The 23,788-nt window shown below is 49.8% G+C and overlaps 10 protein-coding genes across 10 annotated transcripts; 4 read left to right on the top strand and 6 right to left on the bottom strand.

Annotated features, from left to right (window-relative positions):
• Positions 1-128: 128 nt before the first annotated feature.
• Positions 129-2,605, top strand: Pmar_PMAR006789 (DNA double-strand break repair Rad50 ATPase, putative; the record flags this gene model as incomplete). Its single annotated transcript, XM_002788055.1, has 4 exons — positions 129-656; positions 701-835; positions 888-995; positions 1,031-2,605. The coding sequence occupies 4 exons, from the start codon at positions 129-131 to the stop codon at positions 2,603-2,605; spliced, it is 2,346 nt and encodes a 781-aa protein (XP_002788101.1).
• A 249-nt stretch (positions 2,606-2,854) lies between these two features.
• On the top strand, positions 2,855-5,567 carry Pmar_PMAR006788 (Involucrin, putative). The gene is made up of 4 exons (XM_002788054.1): positions 2,855-3,379; positions 3,436-3,587; positions 3,635-3,725; positions 3,777-5,567. Exons 1-4 carry the CDS (start codon positions 2,879-2,881, stop codon positions 5,502-5,504), a joined length of 2,472 nt encoding a protein of 823 aa, XP_002788100.1. The 5' UTR covers positions 2,855-2,878; the 3' UTR covers positions 5,505-5,567.
• Positions 5,568-6,610: 1,043 nt separating this feature from the next.
• Positions 6,611-7,175, bottom strand: Pmar_PMAR006787 (hypothetical protein; the record flags this gene model as incomplete). Its single annotated transcript, XM_002788053.1, has 3 exons — positions 6,611-6,820; positions 6,865-6,971; positions 7,082-7,175. 3 exons carry the CDS (start codon positions 7,173-7,175, stop codon positions 6,611-6,613), a joined length of 411 nt encoding a protein of 136 aa, XP_002788099.1.
• A 332-nt stretch (positions 7,176-7,507) lies between these two features.
• Positions 7,508-9,053, bottom strand: Pmar_PMAR006786 (hypothetical protein; the record flags this gene model as incomplete). Its single annotated transcript, XM_002788052.1, has 8 exons — positions 7,508-7,522; positions 7,573-7,707; positions 7,752-7,838; positions 7,901-8,087; positions 8,451-8,571; positions 8,626-8,791; positions 8,840-8,935; positions 8,985-9,053. The coding sequence occupies 8 exons, from the start codon at positions 9,051-9,053 to the stop codon at positions 7,508-7,510; spliced, it is 876 nt and encodes a 291-aa protein (XP_002788098.1).
• A 294-nt stretch (positions 9,054-9,347) lies between these two features.
• Positions 9,348-11,828, bottom strand: Pmar_PMAR006785 (conserved hypothetical protein; the record flags this gene model as incomplete). The annotated part of the gene is made up of 16 exons (XM_002788051.1): positions 9,348-9,478; positions 9,527-9,600; positions 9,651-9,759; positions 9,808-9,923; positions 9,973-10,090; positions 10,231-10,346; positions 10,394-10,498; positions 10,544-10,656; positions 10,699-10,791; positions 10,838-10,946; positions 11,003-11,067; positions 11,118-11,194; positions 11,236-11,327; positions 11,375-11,455; positions 11,500-11,719; positions 11,765-11,828. 16 exons carry the CDS (start codon positions 11,826-11,828, stop codon positions 9,348-9,350), a joined length of 1,683 nt encoding a protein of 560 aa, XP_002788097.1.
• Positions 11,829-13,269: 1,441 nt separating this feature from the next.
• On the top strand, positions 13,270-14,400 carry Pmar_PMAR006784 (conserved hypothetical protein; the record flags this gene model as incomplete). The annotated part of the gene is made up of 1 exon (XM_002788050.1): positions 13,270-14,400. One exon carries the CDS (start codon positions 13,270-13,272, stop codon positions 14,398-14,400), a length of 1,131 nt encoding a protein of 376 aa, XP_002788096.1.
• A 1,151-nt stretch (positions 14,401-15,551) lies between these two features.
• On the bottom strand, positions 15,552-19,467 carry Pmar_PMAR006782 (hypothetical protein). The gene is made up of 8 exons (XM_002788048.1): positions 19,394-19,467; positions 19,277-19,347; positions 19,095-19,235; positions 18,971-19,049; positions 16,243-16,324; positions 16,106-16,192; positions 15,824-15,934; positions 15,552-15,774 (listed from the first exon to the last, which is right to left on the bottom strand). The coding sequence occupies exons 2-8, from the start codon at positions 19,323-19,325 to the stop codon at positions 15,766-15,768; spliced, it is 558 nt and encodes a 185-aa protein (XP_002788094.1). The 5' UTR covers positions 19,326-19,347; positions 19,394-19,467; the 3' UTR covers positions 15,552-15,765.
• Positions 17,389-18,243, top strand: Pmar_PMAR006783 (hypothetical protein; the record flags this gene model as incomplete). Its single annotated transcript, XM_002788049.1, has 1 exon — positions 17,389-18,243. The coding sequence occupies one exon, from the start codon at positions 17,389-17,391 to the stop codon at positions 18,241-18,243; it is 855 nt and encodes a 284-aa protein (XP_002788095.1).
• Positions 19,468-19,562: 95 nt separating the features above from the next.
• Positions 19,563-21,860, bottom strand: Pmar_PMAR006781 (conserved hypothetical protein; the record flags this gene model as incomplete). Its single annotated transcript, XM_002788047.1, has 16 exons — positions 21,807-21,860; positions 21,582-21,744; positions 21,425-21,529; positions 21,296-21,379; positions 21,160-21,251; positions 21,036-21,112; positions 20,905-20,969; positions 20,743-20,851; positions 20,606-20,698; positions 20,446-20,558; positions 20,292-20,396; positions 20,144-20,249; positions 20,051-20,096; positions 19,882-20,002; positions 19,718-19,833; positions 19,563-19,675 (listed from the first exon to the last, which is right to left on the bottom strand). The coding sequence occupies exons 1-16, from the start codon at positions 21,853-21,855 to the stop codon at positions 19,563-19,565; spliced, it is 1,557 nt and encodes a 518-aa protein (XP_002788093.1). The 5' UTR covers positions 21,856-21,860.
• Positions 21,861-22,031: 171 nt separating this feature from the next.
• Pmar_PMAR006780 (flap endonuclease-1, putative) lies at positions 22,032-23,746 on the bottom strand (the record flags this gene model as incomplete). Its single annotated transcript, XM_002788046.1, has 3 exons — positions 22,032-22,092; positions 22,260-23,481; positions 23,650-23,746. The coding sequence occupies 3 exons, from the start codon at positions 23,744-23,746 to the stop codon at positions 22,032-22,034; spliced, it is 1,380 nt and encodes a 459-aa protein (XP_002788092.1).
• Positions 23,747-23,788: the final 42 nt, after the last annotated feature.

Genomic DNA, 23,788 nt, shown 5'->3' with positions numbered 1-23,788 from the left:
GAGATCTTTTCGTTGTGGCTGACGAGTCTTTCAGGCCTTATCACTTCCCATAGCCGTTGCTGGTGGGGCCTCACGTGTTGGTTGATTGAGTTCTGTAACCGTCAGTTTTCACACGGCTGACCGTTTTCATGGCCGCCTCCAACCCTTCCGCGTATCCAAACTACTTTGGGCCACCGACGTTGTTCAACCCGGGCATGCCCTTCGGTGGAGGTCACCCCCCTGATAACGAGCTGGACCAATCACGAAGATCTATCTTCAACCAGCGACCCGACTTCTCTGCTTTGCAACGCCTCCCAGGGGGGTATCAACAGCAGCACCAGCATATGCCTGGCCAGCCGACCTACTCCTCTACACGGCTTACCAAGGACCCCGAGATCACTGAAGTCCATCAAGTACAGCGTCTGCAGGCTCCACCGGTCCAGCACGTCCAGGAGATCATCACGGATGAGGTCATCGAGATCCCTGTCGACGTGCCTGAGATCCAATACATTGAGGAGGTCGAGGAGATCCCTATGGTGCAGTACATCGAGAAGATCGTTGAAGTACCCGAGATTCAGTACATCGAGAAACCTGTGGAAAAGATCGTCTACGTTGATGTGCCGAAAGTAGTCTATCAAGAGAGGATCGTCAACAAACCCGTCATTCAACACGTTGAGGTCAGTGAGCTTCTTGTCTTACGTTATCACACCCTCTTCCTCAGGTCGAGAAGTATGTGAAAATCCCTCGCATTCGAGAGGAGGAGGTTCGGGTTAGGCAGGAGCGCATTATTGAAGACATTGTTGAGGTTCCTGTCGAGCAGATCGAGGAGGAAATCATCGAAGTCCCGAAGGTTCAAGTGAGCTAGCTCCATTCGCCTGTTCTAATACTCGTTATCGAGCTGTTCTCAGTTCCAAGAGAGGATCGTCGAGAAGCCTGTTAAACAGGTGGTGACCATTCACGTGAACCGACACGTACCAGAAATTGAGGAAGAAGTTGTGGAGGTGAGGAGTTACCTCGTAGTAGAAGGTCGAGTATCTCTGCCGTTGTTCAGGTGAAGGTCCCTCAAGTGATCGAGGAGGTTGTCGAGGTCCCCAAAATACAGTATATTGAGCGTGTGATCCACAAGGAAGTCGCTACGATCGTTGAGGTGCCAGTTTATCGTGAAGTGCCGGTGATCACAGAGGAGACCATAGAGATTCCCGTGGAGGAAATCCACGAGGAGATCGTCTACGTCCCGAAGGTTCAGAAGGTCGAGCGCATCGTAGAGCGCCCTGTTGAGCAGATCGTCGAGGTCCCCCGCATTGTGCAAGTCCCTGAGATCATTGAGGAGATCATTGAGATCGAGAAGCGTGTGCCCAAGGTCAACATTGAGGAGATTGTCCGTGAGGTTCCTCGTCGAGAGATTCAGGAGAAGATTATTGAGGTGCCGAAGGTTACTCGGACGATTGTTGACCAGGAGATCGAACAGCAAGTCCAGGACGTTATCATTGAGAAGAAACGGGTGGTCGAGAAGATCGTCGAGAGAAAGCGTCCGATTGTGCAGAAGATCTATAAGAAGGTGCCTAAGCTCGAAATACAAGAGATCATTCGAGAGGTGCCCAAGATCGTTTACGAGGAGAAGATTGTCGAGATCACCAGGGAGGTTCAAAGGGAAGTGCCTGTGATTGAGTACATCGACAAGGTTGTGGAAGTTCCTCAAATCGAGTATGTTGAGAAGATCATTGAGGTTGAGGAGGAACAGGTGGTCTACAAAGAGGTCCCGGAGATCGTCGATAGGCATGTCCAGAAGATCGTTCATGTGCCTCAAGTCCGCAAGGTACAGAAGTACGTGGAGGTGCCGAAGATTGAGTATGTCGACAAGGTGGTGGAGATACCACAAGTGGAGTATGTCGAGGAGTACGTTGATGTCCCGTTCAAGCAGAAGGTCCGGAAGGTTATTCACGTTGCGGACGTCCAGAGGGTTCAGAAGATTATCGAGATCCCCCAAGTGGCATATGTCGATAAAGAGATTGAGATTCCTATCACCCAACAAGTCCAGAAGGTCGTCGACGTGCCTGTTAATAAGACTGTTCAGAAGGAGGTCCGTGTACCCCAAGTCCGAACGGTTCAGAAGTATGTGGAGGTCCCACAGATCGAGTACGTTGATGTTCCCCAGGATGTGTTCGTCACAAAGTACGTAGACGTCATCCAAGAGCAGAAGGTCCCTCAGAGAGTTCAGAAGTACCAGGATAAGATCATCGAGGAGGAAGTCTCCCAAACGGTTGAGAAGATCGTCGAGGTTCCTCAGATCGAGACGATCGAGCGGTACATTGAGATTCCTAGTGAGGAGACGGTCACTGGTGAGCAGCGTACGATAACTACCCAGTTGGAGACTATTCGCATCGAGGGTGGTATCGAACGGCTCCATGAGCGCGTCGACGGCACTGCCTACGACCCCGAGCCGGCCCATATCTACACCTCTGTTTCCACTCATGATCTCCCTCCTGAGAGTGTGAGTCGGTATCAGCTACAACAGTTGGCTCAGCAAAAGCAGCAGCACCATCAACGGAGATCTCTTTCACCGTCCTCTGCTGCTGACCAGAAGTCCTTCGCCGAGATGTTCAACAGTTACGGCCCTCCCTTCTAGGTTCATCCTCCATTTTCATACGTCTTATGAAGCGCTCGAATTCACTCGATTCATATGAATTCCCGGCCTTCCTCTGTCGTCCGTTGGATGATATCGTATTTTTATATTGGAAGCATCGTGGTCGAGCGTCGTCGTAGCGATATTGAAGGACTGCATGAAATGGTGGCATTTGAAATCCGTGTTGTCAAGTAGTCAAGATCATCTGTGTTGTAGTCGATTTCAATATTTCTACCTCTATTCCTGTTCCTCAGCTCTCAAGGTCGTGGTCTGGATATGTATCAGCCATTCCAGGCCTTCTGTCCACAGCCTTACCAAACGCCTGGCAGCAGTCAATCGCTCAAGCAGCGGTTCTATCAGCCTGGGCAATTCCAACAAGCTAATCTGTTCACCCCGACCGGCCAGCCTGTGCAGCCAGCTGGTTATGCTATGCATCAGCAACAACAACAACACCTCTACACTCCAACGGTATCGGTGGAATCGGCTCCCCCTGAGATCACTGAGGTCCGAGAGGAACAAGTTCGACAGTTGCCAACCAAGCAAAACGTTCGAGAGGAAATTGAAGAGGAGATCGTGGAAGTGTACGTCGACGTCCCGGAGGTCGAGTACGTGGAGGAGCTCATCGAAGTGCCGCAAATTCAATATGTCGAGAAGGTCGTGGAGGTCCCTCAAGTGCAAGTGGTTCAGAGGACGGTCGACAAGGTTGTCAACGTCGATGTCCCTCGTAAAGTCGTCCAGGAACGTATCACACACAGACCTGTCAAGCAGGTTGTTGAGGTAAATGAACTTAGGTGTTCTTATCGTCGCCGTCGTATCCTTGTTCGTGTCGTCAGGTCCCCAAGTATGTGAGAGTCCCTCACATTGTTGAGCAAATTGTCGAGGTGCCTCAAGAGGTGGTACGTGAGGAAGTAATTGAAGTTAAACGTCCTATCACACGTGAGAAGGTCATCCCCAGGATGGTCGAGAAGGTCCAGAAGGTTCCAAGGTCGAAAACATGAGTGTTGTCGATGCATCACGTGCTCTTTCTCGTAGGTATCTTCACGTGCCTCAAATCGTGGAACAGGTGATCGAGGTTCCGAGGGAAGAGATCATAGAGCAGATCAACCACATTCCGAAGATTCAGGTGAGCCCCAGCACGTCCATGTTTTGTCGGCCTACATTGGTCTTCGTCCAGGTGCAAGAAAGGGTAATTCCGAAGTACGTCGAGCACATTGAGAAGGTGCCGATCTACCGTCATATCCCCAAGATCATGGAACAGATCGTGGAGATACCTGTCGAGCAGATCGAGGAGGAGATCATTGAGGTTCCTCGTATTACCACTGTCGAGCGCATCATCCCTAAGTCGGTCCACCAGACTGTTGAGGTGCCCAAGTACCGGCATATCCCCCAAATCACTGAGGAGGTTATTGAGCACCCTATCGAACAGATCGTGGAGCAGGTCATTCACGTGCCCAAGACTGAAGTGGTGGAACGTGTTATCCCCAAGTCGGTCGAGCAGGTCGTTGAGGTGCCTAGGGTCGTCTACGTGCCACAGATTGTTGAGGAAATCGTCGAGGTCGAGAGGCGTGTTCCCAAGATTGAGGTCGAGGAGACTGTGCGTGAAGTGCCTGTGATTCACACGCAGGAACGCGTGATTGAGATACCCAAGGTTCATCGTAGGATCATCGATGATGTTGAACAACAGGACACGCAGGATGTGGTGGTGAAGAAGAAGAGGGTGGTTGAGAAGGTCATTGAGAGGAAGGTGCCGGTCATTGAGAAGGTCCAGAAGCACGTCCCCAAATACGAGGTTCGGGAGGTGGTCCGTGAGGTCCCGCGTGTGGAGTACCAAGAGAACATCATCGAGAACGTCATTGAGGTGCCGGTCGACAGGCCTTATGTTGAGTATGTCGACAAGGTCATTGACGTTCCTGAGGTGGAGTATCACGAGAACGTTGTGGAGGTGCCTGAGGAGCAGGTGGTGTACAAGCACGTTCCTAAGGTCTACGAGACGGTCGTTCAGCGTACGGTTGAAGTGCCCGAGATCCACGAGATCGAGAGAGAGGTTGAGGTCCCACAGGTTAGGTATGAGGAGGAGATTATCGAAGTGCCTGTACCACAGACTGTCCAGAAGATCGTCGAGGTCCCGGTTACCAAGACTGTACAGGTCGACGTTGAGGTGCCCGAGATCCAAGTGGTGGAGCGTGAGGTCGAGGTGCCTGTTGTGAAGCGTGTGGAGGAGGTCATCGACGTCGAGGTCCCTCAGACTGTGCAGAAGTACGTGAACGTTCCTGTGCACAAGAAGGTCCAGAAGTACGTGGATGTTCCCCAAGTGCAGTATGTCGACCGAGAAGTCGAAGTCCCGGTGATCCAGCAGGTCGAGAAGATCATCGACGTTCATGTACCGCAAGTCGTCCAGAAGCACGTCCAAGTGCCGGTGACGAGGACCGTGCAGAAGGTGGTTGAAGTCCCCGAGGTGCAGTACGTCGACAAGGAGGTCGAAGTGGTGGTCCCTCGTTATGTGGAGAAGATCAATGAAGTCCCGGTCCCTCAAGTGGTGCGGAAGTATGTCGATAAGATCATCGAGGAGACTCAAGTCCAGCGCGTTGAACGTGTTGTAGAGGTGCCTCAAGTACAGACTGTTGACCGCTATGTCGAAGTGAATCAGACTGAAGTGGTGGCTGGTGAGAGTAAGAAGCGCAATAAGCAGCTTGAAACTATCTACTTGGACGGAGGGGTCGAGCGAGTGCAAGTACGGGAGAATCTCAATCCCAACATGTTTGGTGGAGATCTCTCACATTCAGCTCAAACAGTCCTCGCCCCACCCATGGGAGGAGCAGGCGGGCCGATGTCTCGGTCTCAGCACTCTGCTACTCCGGTGGCTAATTTAGACTACGGCATGGGCATGCAAAATCTGGCATAATTCTTACTGGTATTGTTTATCATCTCATGATCATCTCATTCAGTAAGAATAAGGTTACACTATCATCGCTTTCATGCTATTGTGTTAACTCCGTGGATGAGGGGCGGATACAGTCCAACTATGTGGTAACGCTTCAAGTTTCTTGCACATACTGGTGAATTAAAGCACGCTCGAGAAATACTTTCCGAGCCCGAGAGAATGTACCTCGAGAGGAAATAGATAACAGTTTAGTGCATAACGTTACCCATGTAGATACCCTAAGAGGTTGCAGAAGTATGTATGTCATGAGGCACTACGAACTATCACTATTATATGAAACTCATGCTAATCTCATTGCAGAGGATAGATAATGAAACTTCAAACAATCCATCATTTACAGTGATATCTGTGACCTGCAAGACCATACTCGCGCGAAATACTTCCCAGCTTCCAAAAAGATGCGTTTTCACGTGCGCAGGTTGTTACAGATCTGCTGAATGGTGGAATCGGTCTAACCCGCATATCGCGAATCCCTCATCGAACACGTCGACTCCCACTGAACTCAGAACATGTCGGAAACTTCTAGCAGCTTTCCATCATTTGTGTCACAGCTTGCACAGCGTTGCTGCTATCAATCGACAGCCTTCCGATAGAAAATATTTCATCGCGGACACCGAAACCTGGCCACACCACCATCCCTATTGTCAGTGCTTTGCAGCAACCCGACTCCACCACCGATATCCGAACAAATGAGCCGCTTATCGAGAGGGTTCAAGTCCAGTGAGCTAACCTCTTCACCAAAGCTCTCCCATTGACCACGGGACACTCTCAATTACACATGAGGATGTAACCAACAGGCACATAATGGACGGGACGACCTATGCGAACTTGATGTCCCCTACTCTTTCTACGGAAGGAGAACTTCCGAGTCGATAGGACCTCACTGCATCAGCGCTACTTACAGGGTCTGTGAGGTCATCCGCGACACAACTGTCATCGCCTCGAGGGCTCCCGGAAGGATCTACTACTAGCCCGATACATCGGTACCGAGTGTGACCACCGTTATTGTGACAGGCTGATCTCCAGTGTATTCAGGATATTGCAAAGTACTGTCACCGAACATTCTATCACAAATAGCCTTGCAGGTTGAGGGTCGTGGTTGTATCCACCAGGGAGCAGAGCCGTTCAGAGGACTTGGGGAACACAACACGCAGTAGGTAGACAGAAACGTCTTGTGAAACGTCGTCAACATGCCTGGCGGGACCTTCATACTTCCATTTGAAACACAACCACCACCGAACGGCCTCGTCAATGGTGCTCATATCATCCAATCCAACCTATGAGGAGCCATAGACGCCTCATGGTCAGCAGTTGGACTCACCTCGCTGCATTTATCCCGTATGACCAACAGGTCCTCTGCTGTCATCACTGACCGTCTCTTCGCGTTCAGAGCTGCCCACTCGGCGATTCGCTGTAGATGAACCTTCTCTAAATACCGGCCGAGGAGCCGCACGATCCCGCCACAGTCGAGGTTCCTGGGGAGGTCTAAGGGCGCTCGACGAGTTACTAGCGATGGAGTCACCAGAAACCCTGCTCACCGCCCTCACAGACTTTTATTCTCTCCAAAATTGCCTGTTCGACCCTCTTCCGTTGGTTGGCAAACTCATTTGGGGCTTCATTCACAGCGGCCATCGTCTGTAGTATCCTCAGGAGGGAAGGCAGAGGCAACGAGTCACAGAGGGATGCTTGGTGAGTGGCCAAAATCTAGGGTAATTTCGTGGCGCGTGACGGAATGATCAACCTACGCCATTCAATGTGATAACGAGATCAGCATTGTCCACCTGCTGCTGCCACTCCTGCGACCGTGTCTCCGCCAACACCGTTGCTATTTGGGCTCCCTTCATGACGAGACTCAGCGAGGAAGGCGCCTTCTGGACTAACCTGTATGTAAGTCATACGCTGCACTCGAGAGATCGTCGATATCAGCAGCGACGACCAGTCCCTATAGGCCAGGTTGACTCTGCTTAGAAGAGACCAAGCTAATACCTAAAGAAGGGTATGTATACGACGCCCTATCTAACGAACCTACCAAGTCGTCAGGATTCATATTTTTCGCGCGCCACAAAATTCTCCGGCAAGCCTCAGTGCATGCAGGATCGTCAGTTCCCAGAGCCTCTATCGCAAGCCGTCCTTCCTCCAGTAGCGTCCCCGTACCAACGGCATCCTGCGAAAGCTCAGAAAATCCTTCGACAACTAAGCAGCGCTTACCTCGTCACGACTCTCGGCCACCCATTTGGATAGAGCTGACTTCAGACTGCTGTCTGCCACGTTGGACTGGACCATCAAACGCCCAACCTACACCATACACATGTTAGTGCATCAAGCCATGATCGACTAAGCCACCTAAGCCGCCTTACCTCAAGGGCCTCCACCAGTCGGATTCCCGTCCGGTGAGTGACGAGGTCCAGAGTAGCGTCGCTGACCTCTAGCCATCGTAACGGTGAGGAATCCGACTCCCGGGAGAGCGAGCGAGCCAGGCGTAGTAGCTGCCGGCCCGATCGGACCTGGGTAGTTGTAGGAGATAGACCGATGCCACTAGCGGTACTAGCAACAAGCAACGGAGGGGTAAGCATCTGAAGAGCTCTACTAGAAGGACCCCCGAGCCCTCCTAACACGATAACATCCTCCTACCAAACATGACTACTATGGTGAGAAAGGCATCACAACAAGAAATTCCTCAGGATGAGCGATTGATCAAAAAATAGAAATATGAGTGGCCTGGATGCTTCAGTAGAATAGACCCTTTTAATAGCTACAGAAGATTCGTGAGCTAATGAGCTGCAAAAATAGAGGATATACTCATAGTTGCAAAATAGTACGATTTCCTGTCTAAGGCCCTCACAATGAGGCCCTGCCGACGGACAAAAATAGGATATTTAGACGACTGGGTAAGGATAGGAAACAGACGTTGAAGGGCTAGGGTCGATCGGGACAACTTCCTCATCATCATCATCATAGTCAGGGGGAGTTGATGGTGACGAGGGCCCTCTAGTGTGATCACCATGATTGGTAGTCTCTTCGTTAGAATCTGATAACGAGGCAACCGTAAGATACTAATCGTGCCCGATGCGGACCACCCTACAGTTGAGATCTGGTGGAGGTTTGATGTCCGACAGGCTGTCAGCGATTTGCGGCATTTCGATATCCCCCGGAGCGGCCAAGCATTGTGGGTGGTCGGTTCCGCTCGGTGCAGCAGGTTTACCCCCTCCATCGCAGGTCGCTGAATGCCAATCTTCTGCCCAGAATTGCTGAGAATGTTCCCCATGACTTGTGTAGAACTATCGAACAAAGCCTACCGAGAAGGAGCCCGGCGTGAACCGTCTATAGCCTCCACCATGGACACTGCCTTCACTCCACTGTATGAGATCAGCAGGGGTAGCATCGAAGCACTCCTGGTAGGGCAGTAGTAGGATCACCACGGGAACGGAGTCGGTACTTTACCTTAGTGATAACACCTAGGAGCCTCTGCGTGGTGGTTTCCGTGACGAATAAGGACTTGAGGCGAAGCATAGTGAAGAGGTACTGTACTCGGGCAACTGGTAGGGTCTCGGGAACAACGATGGGAGACCAGTCTGCTGTCTTTCCTACTCTTGTGAGAAGGTCTAAGGCAATGCCTGATTGGCCCGATCGAAGTGCGAGGCCTTACTGTCGAGCTCGAGCGTCCTCAGAGAAAGAACATCCCTGATTTCATCATCCGGTAGTCCTTCCGGCAGACGACTCTCCTCTATAGCCTTTGAAGTCTCCGCGACTATGTTCGAGATGGGCACGACGCCTACAGAGATGTGGGTACTGGAGGCTGGAGGCTTAGGCCAACCTGCCTCTGAGGACTATCATTGGCTCATGCCCGGCAACATACTCCACAACAGGGACTTTATCGCAACCCTTTGGGAGCCGACGTGAGGCATCGTAAGCGTCAATCAAGGGAACCTCGAGACCTGTGAGGGAAGTGTAATAAATCCATGTGGAAGACCGCCTATACTGACCATGCGGCGACCCTTCGAAAATGCAGAATGCTGTGTTGATCGGAATCATCAAGTCTCGACACACGTGGTGGTATCTGGCGAGCCGCAGATGATAACCATCAGAAACGAACGCTTCACCCCTTACAAATCGCTCTTCCTAAGATGAGGCAAATACGGTAGATTTCGAAGATGCAATAGGACGTCGTAGATCGATATAGTTAACATAGCAGAAACGGTATATGATATCAAAGTACCTGGAGAGTGAGGAATGTAGGCTAGGGCAAGCAGGAGGATGAGGCTACATAGCAAGATAGGCGTCATGTTGTGAATCTGGGCTGTTAGCTCGAAAGCAATGACCGCCACGGAGACGGTCCTGGTGACACCAGCGGTGACAGAGACAGCACCAATAAGGGAGTACCTGTTGACGATGTAAATGGCCAACCAAAGAGGTAGTCGTTGATGCTCACAAGGCAGGCGAAGCTAGGTCGGCGTCAGGGAAGAGCTCATGCATGACTACTCCGGTGAATCGACCACAGAGGGCTCCAATGACGAAGGAAGGCGTGAAGACCCCAGCAGGGATGTGACCTTACATCGAGAGACCGGTGAAGAGCACTATAACGATTAATACCCTACAACTAAGACTGAGGATAAAGGTGAAGCACTTGACACCAAGTAAGGCCTGAGAACTCCATAGTTTCCACATGGACGACTTCACGATATTGTACTCACCGCCAACTCACCAACACTATGCATAGTATGGTAGTAGTCAGCGGCAGGATCCTCTTCAGCGGAGAACAGCAGCGTGAGGAGCTTTTTGTCCAGACGTTGTAGTACAGGTAACCTGCCGCCATTACCGTTGTGAGCTAATGTCTATCGCCGCTGTCCTACCCGCAGGAAATCCCAGCGATCGCAGAGACCACGCAAACAGCCCAGATGAACCGCCAGAGGGAAGGCAACTTAGTCGTGTAGCGATTGATGTAGCCGATGCAGTATCTCACAAGGGAGGATGGTCGAACGAATGAGGCAGTTCGTGGTTACACCAGCAACCCCGCCAACACTCCGCATACAGCTGATAGGATGCAGAAGATGATGAGCTCCCAGTGGAGCTTCCAATCAGGCATGTCTTCAACCTCGAAGAGGTCGACGAGGCCCTAACAAGAGGTCATCACAGTCACCAGATTCACTGTTATTACGGATTCCCTGGTGACGCGGTATATGAGGACACAGCATATGGAGGAATAGAAAGCTCTAGAGAGGTTGGAGACGAAAAAGTACACTGCTGTAACCTGGCAGGGACAGCCATCTCAGACGTCAGCTTTTCAGGCTGGTTACCTCTACGGCGAATATAACACCTCCAACAGGAGCCCCGAAAGTGGCCGTAACACCAGTACTCACTGCTACTGCTAGTAGCTGAAGTCTGAAGGTCTCGTAGGTGAAGTACCTTCAGGTTGAGCGGGCAATTGACGAAAAGCCATGATCTCGAGATGATGAGCCTACCGACGGAACCGCTTAGCTGGGAGGTATCTGCTCAGTGCATTTGCTATACAGCCCGATACGTGGACCTTGAGCCGATCGATGGTAGTAGCATGCACCAGGAGTGAGTGCTACTTACGAAGGGTCCCTCACTACCAATAGTGAGACCAGCAGCCAGGCCACACCCTAGTCCGAAGACCTTTGACACCAGGGTACCTTACATAAACCTATGGCCGCCTTTACGGAGAGTGCACTACGTAGTGTGAGGAGGTTGGGGATCTCCTCCCCTACCAATGTGACTTTCATCTGCGGCATGCCTGAGCCGACCGCTGCAGGGGAACCGAACTGACTGATAGAGAGCCTCTCAACAGAGGAGGATGATTAACCCCGACTTACACGCAACCGACAGCGGCCACTACAAGGAAGGGTCCGGTGAGAAAATAGACCCACAGTGGCCCCTCAGCTCTCAGTTCGAAACTGAAGACCACTAGTAGTGTATGCCGTCCAGATATGAAGGTTACATATGGGCAACACAGTACTCCACAGCAATAGCTACGAGGGCTGTGATGACACCCAATAGGGTGAGTAATGTCCACTCTGATATCCGGATGGTTGAGAGTGTGAACCCGAGGCGGCGTCTGAAGCTGAGCCGTCTGGAGGAGGTTGTGAATAGTGAGCCTTTCTCCCTCGTGGCAGTGCCCAATCCCAATCGAGCATTAGGAGGCACATCGTCGTAGGTACCTTCGATGAGATGATACCGCGTCCTACTTCCACTACTATTCCTACCAAAGAGATCAGTGATGGCCATTGCATTGTGTCCTCCACGGCTCCAGGGAGTATCACTCGGCATTGGTGGAAAGTGCGGTGTGAAAAAGGAACGAAAACAAGCTGTTGACTGTGACTTGTCTCAACCGGGGATTGAACCCGCGTCCACCAACAATGAACGGTGACAACGCACTTGCATGATAGAAGTCCGCGAACTGATTATGGATGCCCTGATTATGCCGGCGTGTCCAAAACACTCGTGCGACGTTCTTTTGATTGGATAGCGGCCTTAATGACACTGACATTCCACAGGATATCTTTGTCACCACTGCCACAGATGGTCGTCCAACCTTGCCTTGCCCTTTAGGATTCCTTACGGGAGCTCTACTATTCAATTTGATAGGCAAGAGTAGCCCTCGGGCCCAGGAAAGCCTGAGCGGCTAGGGGATACTAAGTATCACTGGTGGAATAGGGCTTCGACTTTGGTGCCTACTACTTTACTGGGCCGCACAGTGCGGCCCGCACTGCGCAAGCGTGAAGTGGACTTCACGCAACTCCACGTAAACTCCATTACCATGGTGTGAAGATGGAGATCCAATGCAGTTGTAAGTTAACGAAGGAAAATCTGGTAGCAACACGATCAAAAACTATAACAATCACGAGTTGAGAACCCCGAAATCAACAATAAGACAGTAAAATCTTATCCGCGATCGATGGCAGTATCTCGCACACAACCTGTCTCCTTTTTGTGACGCGAGGACTACAGCTGACCGGATATTACAAGTGGCCCCTTTTTGACTTCTACTTGGGCCCCTCAACAAAGAGTCGTTCGTAGTTTTTAAAGATCATGCTCTGCATGGCATACTCGATGTTGCCACCGCAAGGATATTTGTGTGGGGTGTCCCTTAAAAAGAATGAGGAGGAGGAGGAGGAGGAGAGATAAGAGACAATATCACACAGCTAAATTCGCGGCACGGTCATTGACTGTTGAGCAGCCGGGATCATGCATGTCGAATTTCAAGTCATTACTATCAACATACTCTTACAGTGGATAAGCGATCGTAAAGGGGGGTAGGGGGGCTACTACTGTATAGCAGTATGGTGGCTTATAATAGTGGGGAAATTGCTGATCAGCTGTATTCAGGTGGCGCTAGCAAGGCTTCATGTATTTCAGATTTATTTTTTCGTGGCGCTCGGAAATGTCATTTTCTGCAGTGACCCCAGTAACTTCCAGCAGCAGCAGTAGCAGTAGCAGCGTAATTCCCAACACTCCCGTGATGGAGAAGGCACGCTGTTCTTCCTGGCGAGACCGATTTACATGGCACAAGTTGCTTATCCCCACTCTCATCGTCCTCCTGGTTGTGACAGGGACTCTAAATACCATCGCGGGGAAGATTCGGTCGCAGCCATTGGGAGATGCGTCAGGCTATGTTACGAGTATTATTAGTCAGTTCGTGTATTTTACCACCTATTGGTGCATTCTCATCATTCTATGGATCGTGAGTAAGCTCACGCATAAAGACATCATGACTAAGGAGGAGTTCCTATGGGTATGGACTCCACGTAAAGATGTCGATGAGTCTAAAAAAGGCTTCCGTCGGTGGTGGGATAAACTACCAGGGTTCAAGTACACCTTCTTCTCCTCCATCGCTGATGTGCTTGGAGACAATCTCATGTTCCTCACTCAACCGTTCCTATCGATCATCCTGTTCAATCTACTTCAACAAGGTATGGTCCCTTTCACCCTTATGTGGTCCTGCATTTTGCTCGGCGCGCGGTATATCTCTGAAGAGCTGCTGGGGGTAGCCTTGGTTGTTGCAATGACAATTGTATCAGCCGTTCTCTCTTCAACATCTGGTGGGTCCAGCAGTGTTGGTATGTCTATTCTCTGCCTCATGTCAACTCTCTTCCAGGCTCTAGGTCAAGTTATCAGGGAGGCCATGTTTCATGACTACACCCAATATGCTCAGAGCCACGGGTATAAGAACACCGACCTCAATGTCTTCGCTGTGAGCAGCTCTAATCACACCTTCGGTATCATTTGGGTATTCCCGATTTCTATCTTGGTGGAGCTATCAAGGACGTCTGACAATGTACTTGATGTGATGGGGGAGGGCTTCCAAACGCTCCTACACGCACAAGGTGCAATGCCCGCCTTTGTCGTGTTCATGGTTATCAACGTCTGCTTTAACATCACCATCTATCTACTCGTTTGCTATGGTTCAAGTTTGCTTACCTTTGTGAGCCTTAAACTCACAGTGCCCTTGTCAGCATTCATGTCGCTTATTAGTTGGCCTCTTATCGGTGCCGATACCATCACCTGGTTCGAATGGGTCTGCCTGGTGGTCATCCTGGCTGGTGTTATTATATTCCGGCATGGTAACGGCATACGAGATAAACTCGAGGCCGAGAATGAGCGGTTGGATGAGACTCACAACAAGACGATCCCGAAGGCTATCATCTGCTTCTGGCCCATATTCCGGCATCGGAAGCCCGCGAGGGAGGACGATGATCCCAATAAGGGTGTTGCCATCAACACTGCCTGGTGCTCACCGAGCTTCCTTTCTCATAAGAATTCTACAGCAACTAGTGACGCGAAGTCCGAGTTGACAGACATCGAGGGCGGTGAAAAGACTTTCGAATTAACTGTGAAGTGATCCTCTCTACAGTTTAGTCGTGGCAAGGTTACCTCGACTATCCACACTGTAGTGAGGACACAATACGGTCTCGATTGTTTAGCCCAGTGTTCTACTGTTTGAGATCAATCAATTGTCTCATAGGCAAATACTGCCGTTGTTATGTCACGATGCTGTCGATGGCTATTCAAGACGGGCATCTTGTCCGAACTTCATGAATGCTACCAATAGTATCGTTTCCTGCTGAACCGAATATTTCTAACCAATTCTGTCCATAGGTTCAGTTTCTGCCATACTACCAATACTCCTGTGATAGTCACCAGTTCTACTGGTACTATATATTCCTCTAGGAGTCTCTTATGTTCCTCCTCCACAAAGACTGCATAATTGCCACTTCTGCTATTACAGTCTCGATAATTCGGTAGGCATTTGCGCCTATCACCATGAATATAATGTTGTGTTGGAGAGTTGACCAACGGAGCGTATCGCACCACTGGACAAGTGGGAGCAGCTTCTCTACTTGCTCATGGTTTTGGGGGTGCCTTTCTGTGGCAACGGCGAGAGATCTTCTCTTGATGTCGTCTAAGAGAAATTTTCGTCGGCCACCGAGATTTTCTGCGCGGCAATATTGAGAAGCGCGCAAAGTGTAGCTCTCTTGATAAATCTCCAGCTAGGTTATATACGAATATAAAATGTCTTGAGATAATCATCGTGTTAGCCTCACGTTTCGGTTGTGCTCCTCCAAATGAGATCGCGTTCTCTATTATAGCCGCAATTGACCAATCCGTGATAATCCGATAATTCTCTGTTGCGCACGCCTCGAACGCTGTGAGTGCATGCGCTGTGAGTGCATGCGCTGTGTACTACCTATTCAATAACCACCTTTCTATCTGATGTCTGCTCACGAGTCGAGTCGTCATCCGCAGGAGAGAGACGCATCCCAAACACTACCTTTACTGCTGCTAGTACCAAACATATGAGTGGTGGCTACCGCATCGTATCCTCTTCAGCTCCAAAGATCTCACCCGACGTTGTTGAGGCACGGAGTTTTGGTGAGACGATTATGAACTGTTTGCAAGTCACCGCTGCCAGGAATAAAACCCAAGCCCTGCCTAACATTCAACTGAACTCAACAGCAAAGCACTGAGATCGAACTAGCGTAAAGCTTACAATACGAGTCAACGAACCACTCATGCGTCTTTGCAATAGGAGCAGATATAAGAACTCAGAAAGGTGTAAGAAGTTCACAATAGCCGCTCACTTGAGGACAGTACTGCAAAGGGAGCGACACTGACCAAAACTTGCCATTTTAGACTGTCAGCGAACTTTATCGTTATCTTTCAATCTTCTTGTTCATCCTGGACGAACGAGATAGCAAAAAGACCATCATATAGACTGATCAGAACAAAAGGCTTAGCATTAACGAGCTGACCCGCGGGCTTACACCGATAGTGCTGTCAATTTCCTCATCGTAGTGGGGAGGGGAGGTAGACGGCACATCGTCTACAACATTGCCAAGGGAACGTCTCCGAAGCTCAGAAAGCTCGAGGTTAGTCTGGAAAAGGCACATCCACTCGACGAACGCAATACGGCTGGTCGAGAGTTTTCGAAAGCTGCTACTCAGATGAAACAACACTTCGTTCATGTTCTAATGCAACACCGACACGAGCCGTTAGCGCGATACACATGATCGTGGCTACTGCCACGGATGATCGTGCAACCTTACCTTGTCATCTTCTGTTGGATCCTTTACGGAAGACCTACTGTTCAACTCGGTGGGTGGGAGTAGCTCTCGAGAAATGTCAAAGGAAGCCTAAGCGGTGGGGTAATCATGGTATCATTAACAGAACGACGCATTCCGACCTTCGTGACTACTCCCAACAAGACGTGCGTTGTTCCGTCCAATACAAAAAGGCAATGTAAACGCAGCATCGTGAATAAGTACCTACAAGAGGCACATTAGAACGCCTCAAAGAATATGAATCGAACACATATTGAAATCGAAACATCCAAGCACAACGTCCTAAACATATTTCGGCATCAAGCACACAATCTGTCTAAGGCCGGAATTCAGCGACACAACGTTTCGTCCCAGTGAGGACTGCTGGCCTTATAACATGGTTAAGCTCAGGTGATCTAATACATGAGCCGCTTTGACAAAGAGGTACTTGTGTAGTTGTAGATGGGGCTTATCTCTCGTATAGTGTACTCAGGGTTCCCAGCTAGGAGCGACAATGAAGGTTAATACCACGTATTGGGGGCACGTAGCTTCGCTGTGTTGGCTCAGTAAGCACAGCGGAAACTCGGAAAATTCACTTTAGGAAATGCCGATGAATACTCCAGAGGCTTGACTATCATGTCAGATTCTAATTTTTGTAACACTCAGGAATGTCGTTTTCTGCAGTGACCTCGGAACATTTAAATAGCAGCAGTAGCGGCAGCGGGACCACCCCAGCTGATAGTACGTCGGTGATGGAGGAGAGATCCTCCTGGCGTGACCGATTCACGTGGCATAAGTTACTTATCCCCACTCTTATCGTCCTCCTTGTGACTTTGGGGACTCTTAATATCATCGCGGGAAAGATTAGATCAGAGCCTTTGGGAGATGCGGCAGGCTATGTTACCTGCATTATAAGCCAGTACGTGTATTTCACCACCTACTGGTCGCTTCTCATCATTCTGTGGATCGTGAGTAAGCTCACGCATAAAGACATCATGACTAAGGAGGAGTTTCTTTGGGTATGGACTCCACGTAAAGATGTCGATGAGTCTAAAAAAGGCTTCTGGCGATGGTGGAGTAAATTGCCCGGCATCAAATACACCTTCTTCTCATCTATGGGAGACGTACTAGGGGATAATCTTATGTATCTCACTCAACCGTTCCTATCGATTATTCTGTTCAATTTACTTCAACAAGGTATGGTACCTTTCACACTTATGTGGTCCTGCATTCTACTGGGAAGACAGTACGTTTCCGAAGAGCTGCTTGGAGTGACCATGGTTGTTGCAATGACAATCGTTTCTGCCGTCTTCTCGTCCGCATCTGGTGGATCGAGTGGCGCTGCTATGTCAGTCCTCTGCCTCATGTCAACCTTCTTCCAGGCCTTAGCTCAGGTTATCAGGGAGGCTATGTTTCGTGATTATTCTCAATACGCTGAGAAACATGGCTACAAAAATAAAAAACTTAACGTCTTCGCTGTGGGCAGTTCAAATAATACGTTTGGTATAATTTGGGTATTCCCAGTTTCCATATTGATAGAGCTATCCAGGACGTCTGACAATGTACTTGATGTGATGGGAGAGGGCTTCCAAACGCTCCTACACGCACAAGGTGCAATGCCCGCCTTTGTTGTGTTCATGGTTATCAACGTCTGCTTCAACATCACTGTCTTTCTACTTGTCTGCTATGGTTCAAGTTTGCTTACTTTCGTCTGCTTCAAACTCTCAGTACCCATATCCGCATTCATGTCGCTTATTAGTTGGCCTCTTATTGGTGCCGATACCATCACCTGGTTCGAATGGGTCTGCCTGGTGGTCATCCTGGCTGGTGTTATTATATTCCGACATGGTAACGGCATACGAGATAAACTCGAGGCCGAGAATGAGCGGTTGGATGAGACTCACAACAAGACGATCCCGAAGGCTATCATCTGCTTCTGGCCCATATTCCGGCATCGGAAGCCCGCGAGGGAGGACGATGATCCCAATAAGGGTGTTGCCATCAACACTGCCTGGTGCTCACCGAGCTTCCTCTCCCACAAAGGCTCAAAAATAGCTAGCGAGACGGAGAGCCAGATGACGGATGTCGAGAGCGAAGGCAAGACTTTTGAAGCACAGCTAGATGATCCTGTACGCGAGAGCTAGTCGTAACCAAGTATAGCGACTAAGTCTTCAGTTATGTTACTGTCCTTTCATCACTCACTGTTGATGGTGATGAGAGGGTGTATCTTTTCATACAATCATTTATTACACAAACGGATTCTTAAGAAGTGCCTCGAAGTTCTGAACCGAAATATCTCAAATCAATTCTGTCCGTAGGTTCAGTTCCACTACTGGTTTTATATCCGTCTGATGTGTTGAGCTTCCCGTATAAAGATTACGTTGTTGCCCTTCTGCAGATGCAGGCTGTATGTTCAAACAATTCTGTGGGCATTTAAGCCCATTACTATCGAGGTTGTTGGGTTGAATAGTTCGGACTTGCTATTGATGAGGATACCCTTCTGGTATCATCGAATACCGATGATATCATCATTTACCCCTTCACGTGTGTGTTGCCATGTCCAAGATTCCAATAAGTTACCTTGATAAGTTGGAGGAGGTTATGCCCGCTCCTGTGAACTCATGTGTTATCCAACTACTCGACTCGTAGCACCAGTGAGAGCTGGTCATTACACTGTCGAGTCGAAGCAGTACCACTAGTTACAATTTCTTTAATTCTGCCGAATGTCGTTGGAAAAGCATGCCTACGAAAGCATTATCTTTATAATGCTTCGCAAAGTTCCTCATCTCCCTCAACACCAAGGCGTGTTGGAGGTTTCGGACATTCGCTAGTATTCAAATTATAAACTCCAGCTTCGACCCAGCGACTCACTGCACTCGAGCTGTTGGCATCGTATGGGTTACAGTTAGAGGGTTCCAGTCCACTGCTCGACCGATCGGGGTGCTCTCATCTGATCAGCAAAAAATACAGCTTTCTGAAATCGTATAGACCCTACCTAGCACAGCGAGCTGCTGCTGAGACAGCATCTGGCTATTCTCTGAAATGATCGTATTGTCCAGCACTGATACTCCGTTTGGAATCACGGCTTTCATAGCCGACAGAATTTCACCTTCTATCTGGTGTGTTGGTATTATACCTTGCGGACACTGCAGGAGACCAAGCATGCCTTCTGCCTACCAGCTAGCTTGAGCCCACCATTTTCGTGGCGCGTGACGATGGGTATCATAGGGCACGGGTTGGGCGAGTTGCTGACAACAGCGATCACAAGATGTTTCAATGTAGAGGGATAATCACCTCAAGGCGGTGTAGGCGTTCCAAAGGCTCGGCTGCTGAGTTAGAGAAAGAGTGGTATCATCCTGTCGGACAAGAAAAATACATGCAGATTCGGGAACTGGTTGTAGTAGATCACCGATACGATGGTGATACCTGCCATAGATGCTCAAGCCGTGTCACCATCCGTTTCTTACAGTTCTGGGGGACGCAAATGTGGTACGTATGGAAGCCCCTTCAAGTGGAGGAGGACATCATAGATCGAGGTAGTAAATAACGCTGCTACTGCATATGCTACTACTGTACCTACAAATAACCAGTACCAATGCTATTACTAGAAGTGCGGACTTATGACGATAACAGACATCTGGTGGATGTGCCCAGTAAGCTCAAATGCAATAACGGCCACCGAGATGGTCCGAGTAACTCCAGCAGTAAGACATATCGCGCCTACTAGAGCGTACCTGAGGTAAAGGAGATACAATTACTATGAAGTAGTACGATATCAATACACAGCAGGCGGTGCGAAGGCATAGCTTTGGGCTAACAGTTCGTGTACTAAAAGCCCATAGAGACGACCCCATACCGCTCCAATGGTGAATACTGGGAGAAAGAGCCCTGTTGGCACCCAACCTGACAACAGCGTTCATTCATGATAACGACTTAGAGTAGAAGTACTACAACTCATGGACACAATCATCAGGCATATCTTAGCGATGAAGACAATCTGAAAACACATCATATTTAGCCAGGTACGCACCGACACTAACCTACTGCAAGATTCCCCGCCTGGTTAATGACATCATTGGCCGCCTCGTGATGGGATACAACAAGCATGTCGCCAAGGAGCCCCCTATCCAACTGCCACAGCAATGGAGACCTATATGATGACTATCATCAGAACCTTCCACAACTGTAGTACGCGTATGCAACTCCGGCGTCGACGAGGGCAACTCCTGTTACCCAAACATAACGCATGGGGATGGGAAACCTCTTGGTGATAGAATTTAGGACACCGACGAAGAACCTAACAAGTCGGCTGTGTACGGGGAGTATACATCGGTGCCGACTCTCACACTATGACGCCAGATAGAACCCCACAGAGGACCGCTAATATGATGAAGGCGAAGATCTCCAGAGTGATAGTTAAGGGTGGGAGCGTGTCAATTTGAAAGAGCTCGATCACGGGCTGAGAGGAGGAGCAATTCCCAACAGTCAAGGCGTTCCTAAACCTACCACAAGGCGTGCTAGCCTGAACACAACCATACAAGCAATTGCTGTGTAGAATCCTTTCCATAATGACGATACGAAAAAGAAAGTTGCGGTAACCTTAAATGACAATACTAAGCTGATAACGCAGTAGATGTCCCTACTTCTATCGAGAATAATACACCTCCCACTGGTGCTCCGAAGGTTGCCGTCACACCAGCACTCACAGCTACCGCTAGTAACTGCAGTCGATAGGTCTCGACGTTGATGTATCTGCGCACAGTGAAGATTCCAAGATATCTCATAGATTGACGGCCGAGTCTGACCTGTAAAACCAAGCCTGTGGGAGATACGTACACAACGCTACAGCCACGCAGCCAGCGATGTGTATCTGACAGGAAAACATCATTGATATCGGCGACAGCAGCAGCAGCTGTCCTCCTCCGCCTCTCCTTACAAAGGGCCCCTCGCTGCCTAGGGAGAGCCCAGCCGCTTGCACAGCAACTAAACCAAAGGTCTTCGCAAAGAGAGTACCTGATGAACGACAGCCCTTATAGGATAGCAAGGGTGAAGACACCGACGAAGTGATAGGAAATCGTCAACATCCTCTCCAGTAAGAGTAACCTTCATCTCGGGGATGCCCGACCCTGCTGCTGCCGGTGAGCCTATGTGGCTGAGGAAAGCTTTACAGGAGGGAGGATATCATTAGAGACCTACACGCACAGTACAGCGAATGCTGCTAGTACGGCTGCTGTTAGTAACCACGCCCACACTGGCAGGTACTCCGCTCGGAGTTCGTATCTGAGAGGACTCCTATCAATCTATACATCTCAAAGAGACACCCACATTTTAGTGACAGAAAGCTCAATTGTGAAGGCCAATACGGCCGTGACGAAGCCCAAGAGCGCCAGCAAGATCCACTGGGACGGTTGGCAGCAAGCGACTATGTATCTGAAAACATTTTTGTGGCGCGCGGTGGCAAATTGCTGATGCCCTTTCCGACCTGAGCCTCTTTCTGAAACTCAAAGCATGAGCCGTGACGAAGACGTTGGAAGCAGCAACGCCTTTAGAGCCGTCAGCCCCTCTCCTCGCATTGGCAGCTGCTGCTGCTGAGGAAGAGAATCGGACCCCTTCTGAGGTCCCATGGGGCACATCATCGAACGTCCCTACGAAGGTGTTGGTGACAACAGCAGCAACAATAGGAGAAGGAAGAGGAGGAGGACAGTACCGAATAGGTCCACGATGGATCTCGCTGTATAAGTGCCGGCCTTGGGCATATAAGATAGAACCCTGATAGAGGGAGTCGGAAGCGCTATCAGGTAATATGGTCAAGCAGTATCGATGGCAAGACTACACACCACAGGTTGCAAGTTCGATCCCCGGCTAAGACACATTAATGAACATGACAACGAAACAACCTCTGTTATATTAATTCACGAAACCTAATATTAAATTAGACAAGATCATCATCATGATGAGCTGACTGCTCGGAGGAGAGACTGCTGTAATTACGTCTGAAAAGGACAAGGTGTATTCACTACCGCCTCACGATACTACTACTACTACTACTACTACCTGCTGTTGCTGCTGCCAGGTACGATGGGAAAGGAGGAGGAGTCAGTCCACGGCACACTTATGTGTCGTACAAGAAGCGATGGACTCCTCTTCTATGACAAGGCACCTCTTGACCTCTTCTGTATCTTTCACAGTCGACCTCAAGATACTCCCAGCCTCAGCCTCCCTGCGTGCAATGTAGGCCATCCTGTACCGCCACGGCCCAAAGTATATCATAAGAGGAGGCATATCTTCCAAACTCAAACTCGGCTCAAAGACTCTTGTCATACGCCAATTTTCCATCTCCAATCTGTCTTTCGGTCTCTTCCTTCTCTGCCTATCAAAGATCCTCCCCTTTCCCCCTACATATTGCTTCATCCCAACACCGTCACGCGCCGCGAAAATGCCGCCTTCAATGGCACTTTTCCGACACACGTGAGAGAACGTCAAGTAGGCGAACTGCTGTCGCCACGGATTATCAGCAAAGAAGGCCTCCGGGTCCAAAGTGGGCTCCAGAATATTCGTCATGCGCCGCAAAATCGCCTCCCGACATAAATTTAGTATTGCACTGATTCGGTCGATCCCTGCAGGCAACGAATCTCTCGCTCCATATAGCAGACACGTAGCCGCTATCGCCCGATCATGGTCCGTCCTCACTAACGATCGCACCTCCTCCTCTGCCATATCCTTATCAAAACACTCTACTGCCGCCTTCCAATCGAAACCCAAGGCGAACAGTTTAATCATCCTGAATTGTTGATCGTTGAGTTCTCGCTGACGGAGGTACTCCTCAATCCCTTTATGTTCCCTCATAGCCCGGGAGGCCACTGTAAAGCCCAAGTTAGGCAAATGAGAAGCGAAGTCGCATCCAGCCAGGACACAGACCTCCACAAACTGCCTCGAAGTGACCCCAAGTGCCTCCTCCACCGCAGCCCGCTCTACCAGCTCAGCCGAGGGCTCATCATCGTCATCAAGAATACGATACCTCCATACGTTACGTAGTATGGCTGGAGCCCCGAAGGCCAGAGCATCACCATCCTCACTCACCACAACACCATTACATCTCGCTGCCAACTTTGCACACACTGCCTCAGCGTCCCATCCATCCGGTGCTCTACACAGGGACAGGCCTCGTGCAAAGAAGTTACGCCACATACAGGTCCACCACACACCCAAACGTAGATCAACATGAGCTGGAGGAGGTGGGGGTGGCGGCGACACCCCTCCTGTTTCCTCTTCATCACTGTACTCCTTCTCCACCTTGGCTAGAGCAGCAGCAGCATAGGCCGTCCTCACTGCCCAACGCTGATTCAAACAATGCCGTTGCTTTATCTTAGAGGGTTTCGCATCTAATACGAATATCGGTCTACGGCCCGACAGGAGTTTCAACGCGAAACTGAGCCGACTGAATCTGTCCATGACTTGTGTCATAGACAATCGTCGCGATGAAGAAGTGAATCGATAAAGGAACATGGTAGCATCAACATACAGCTGACGGCCTTCTAATAGGCTACTACGAGTGATGTTACTAGCAGCATAGGGAGGCAAGGGGATTCGTGTGAAGATGTGTGGATGCCCTTTACTGAGGGTAGCCCATAGACCATTAACGCCCATTCATACAAAATCAATCTGACCACTGCGCCATAAAATTAAACA

Source organism: Perkinsus marinus (genome assembly GCF_000006405.1).
Source record: "Perkinsus marinus ATCC 50983 genomic scaffold scf_1104296928836, whole genome shotgun sequence".
Classification (NCBI taxonomy): Eukaryota; Perkinsozoa; order Perkinsida; family Perkinsidae; genus Perkinsus; species Perkinsus marinus.
Note: the sequence above shows the minus strand (reverse complement) of the source record. Positions and strands in the feature narration are given on the sequence as shown.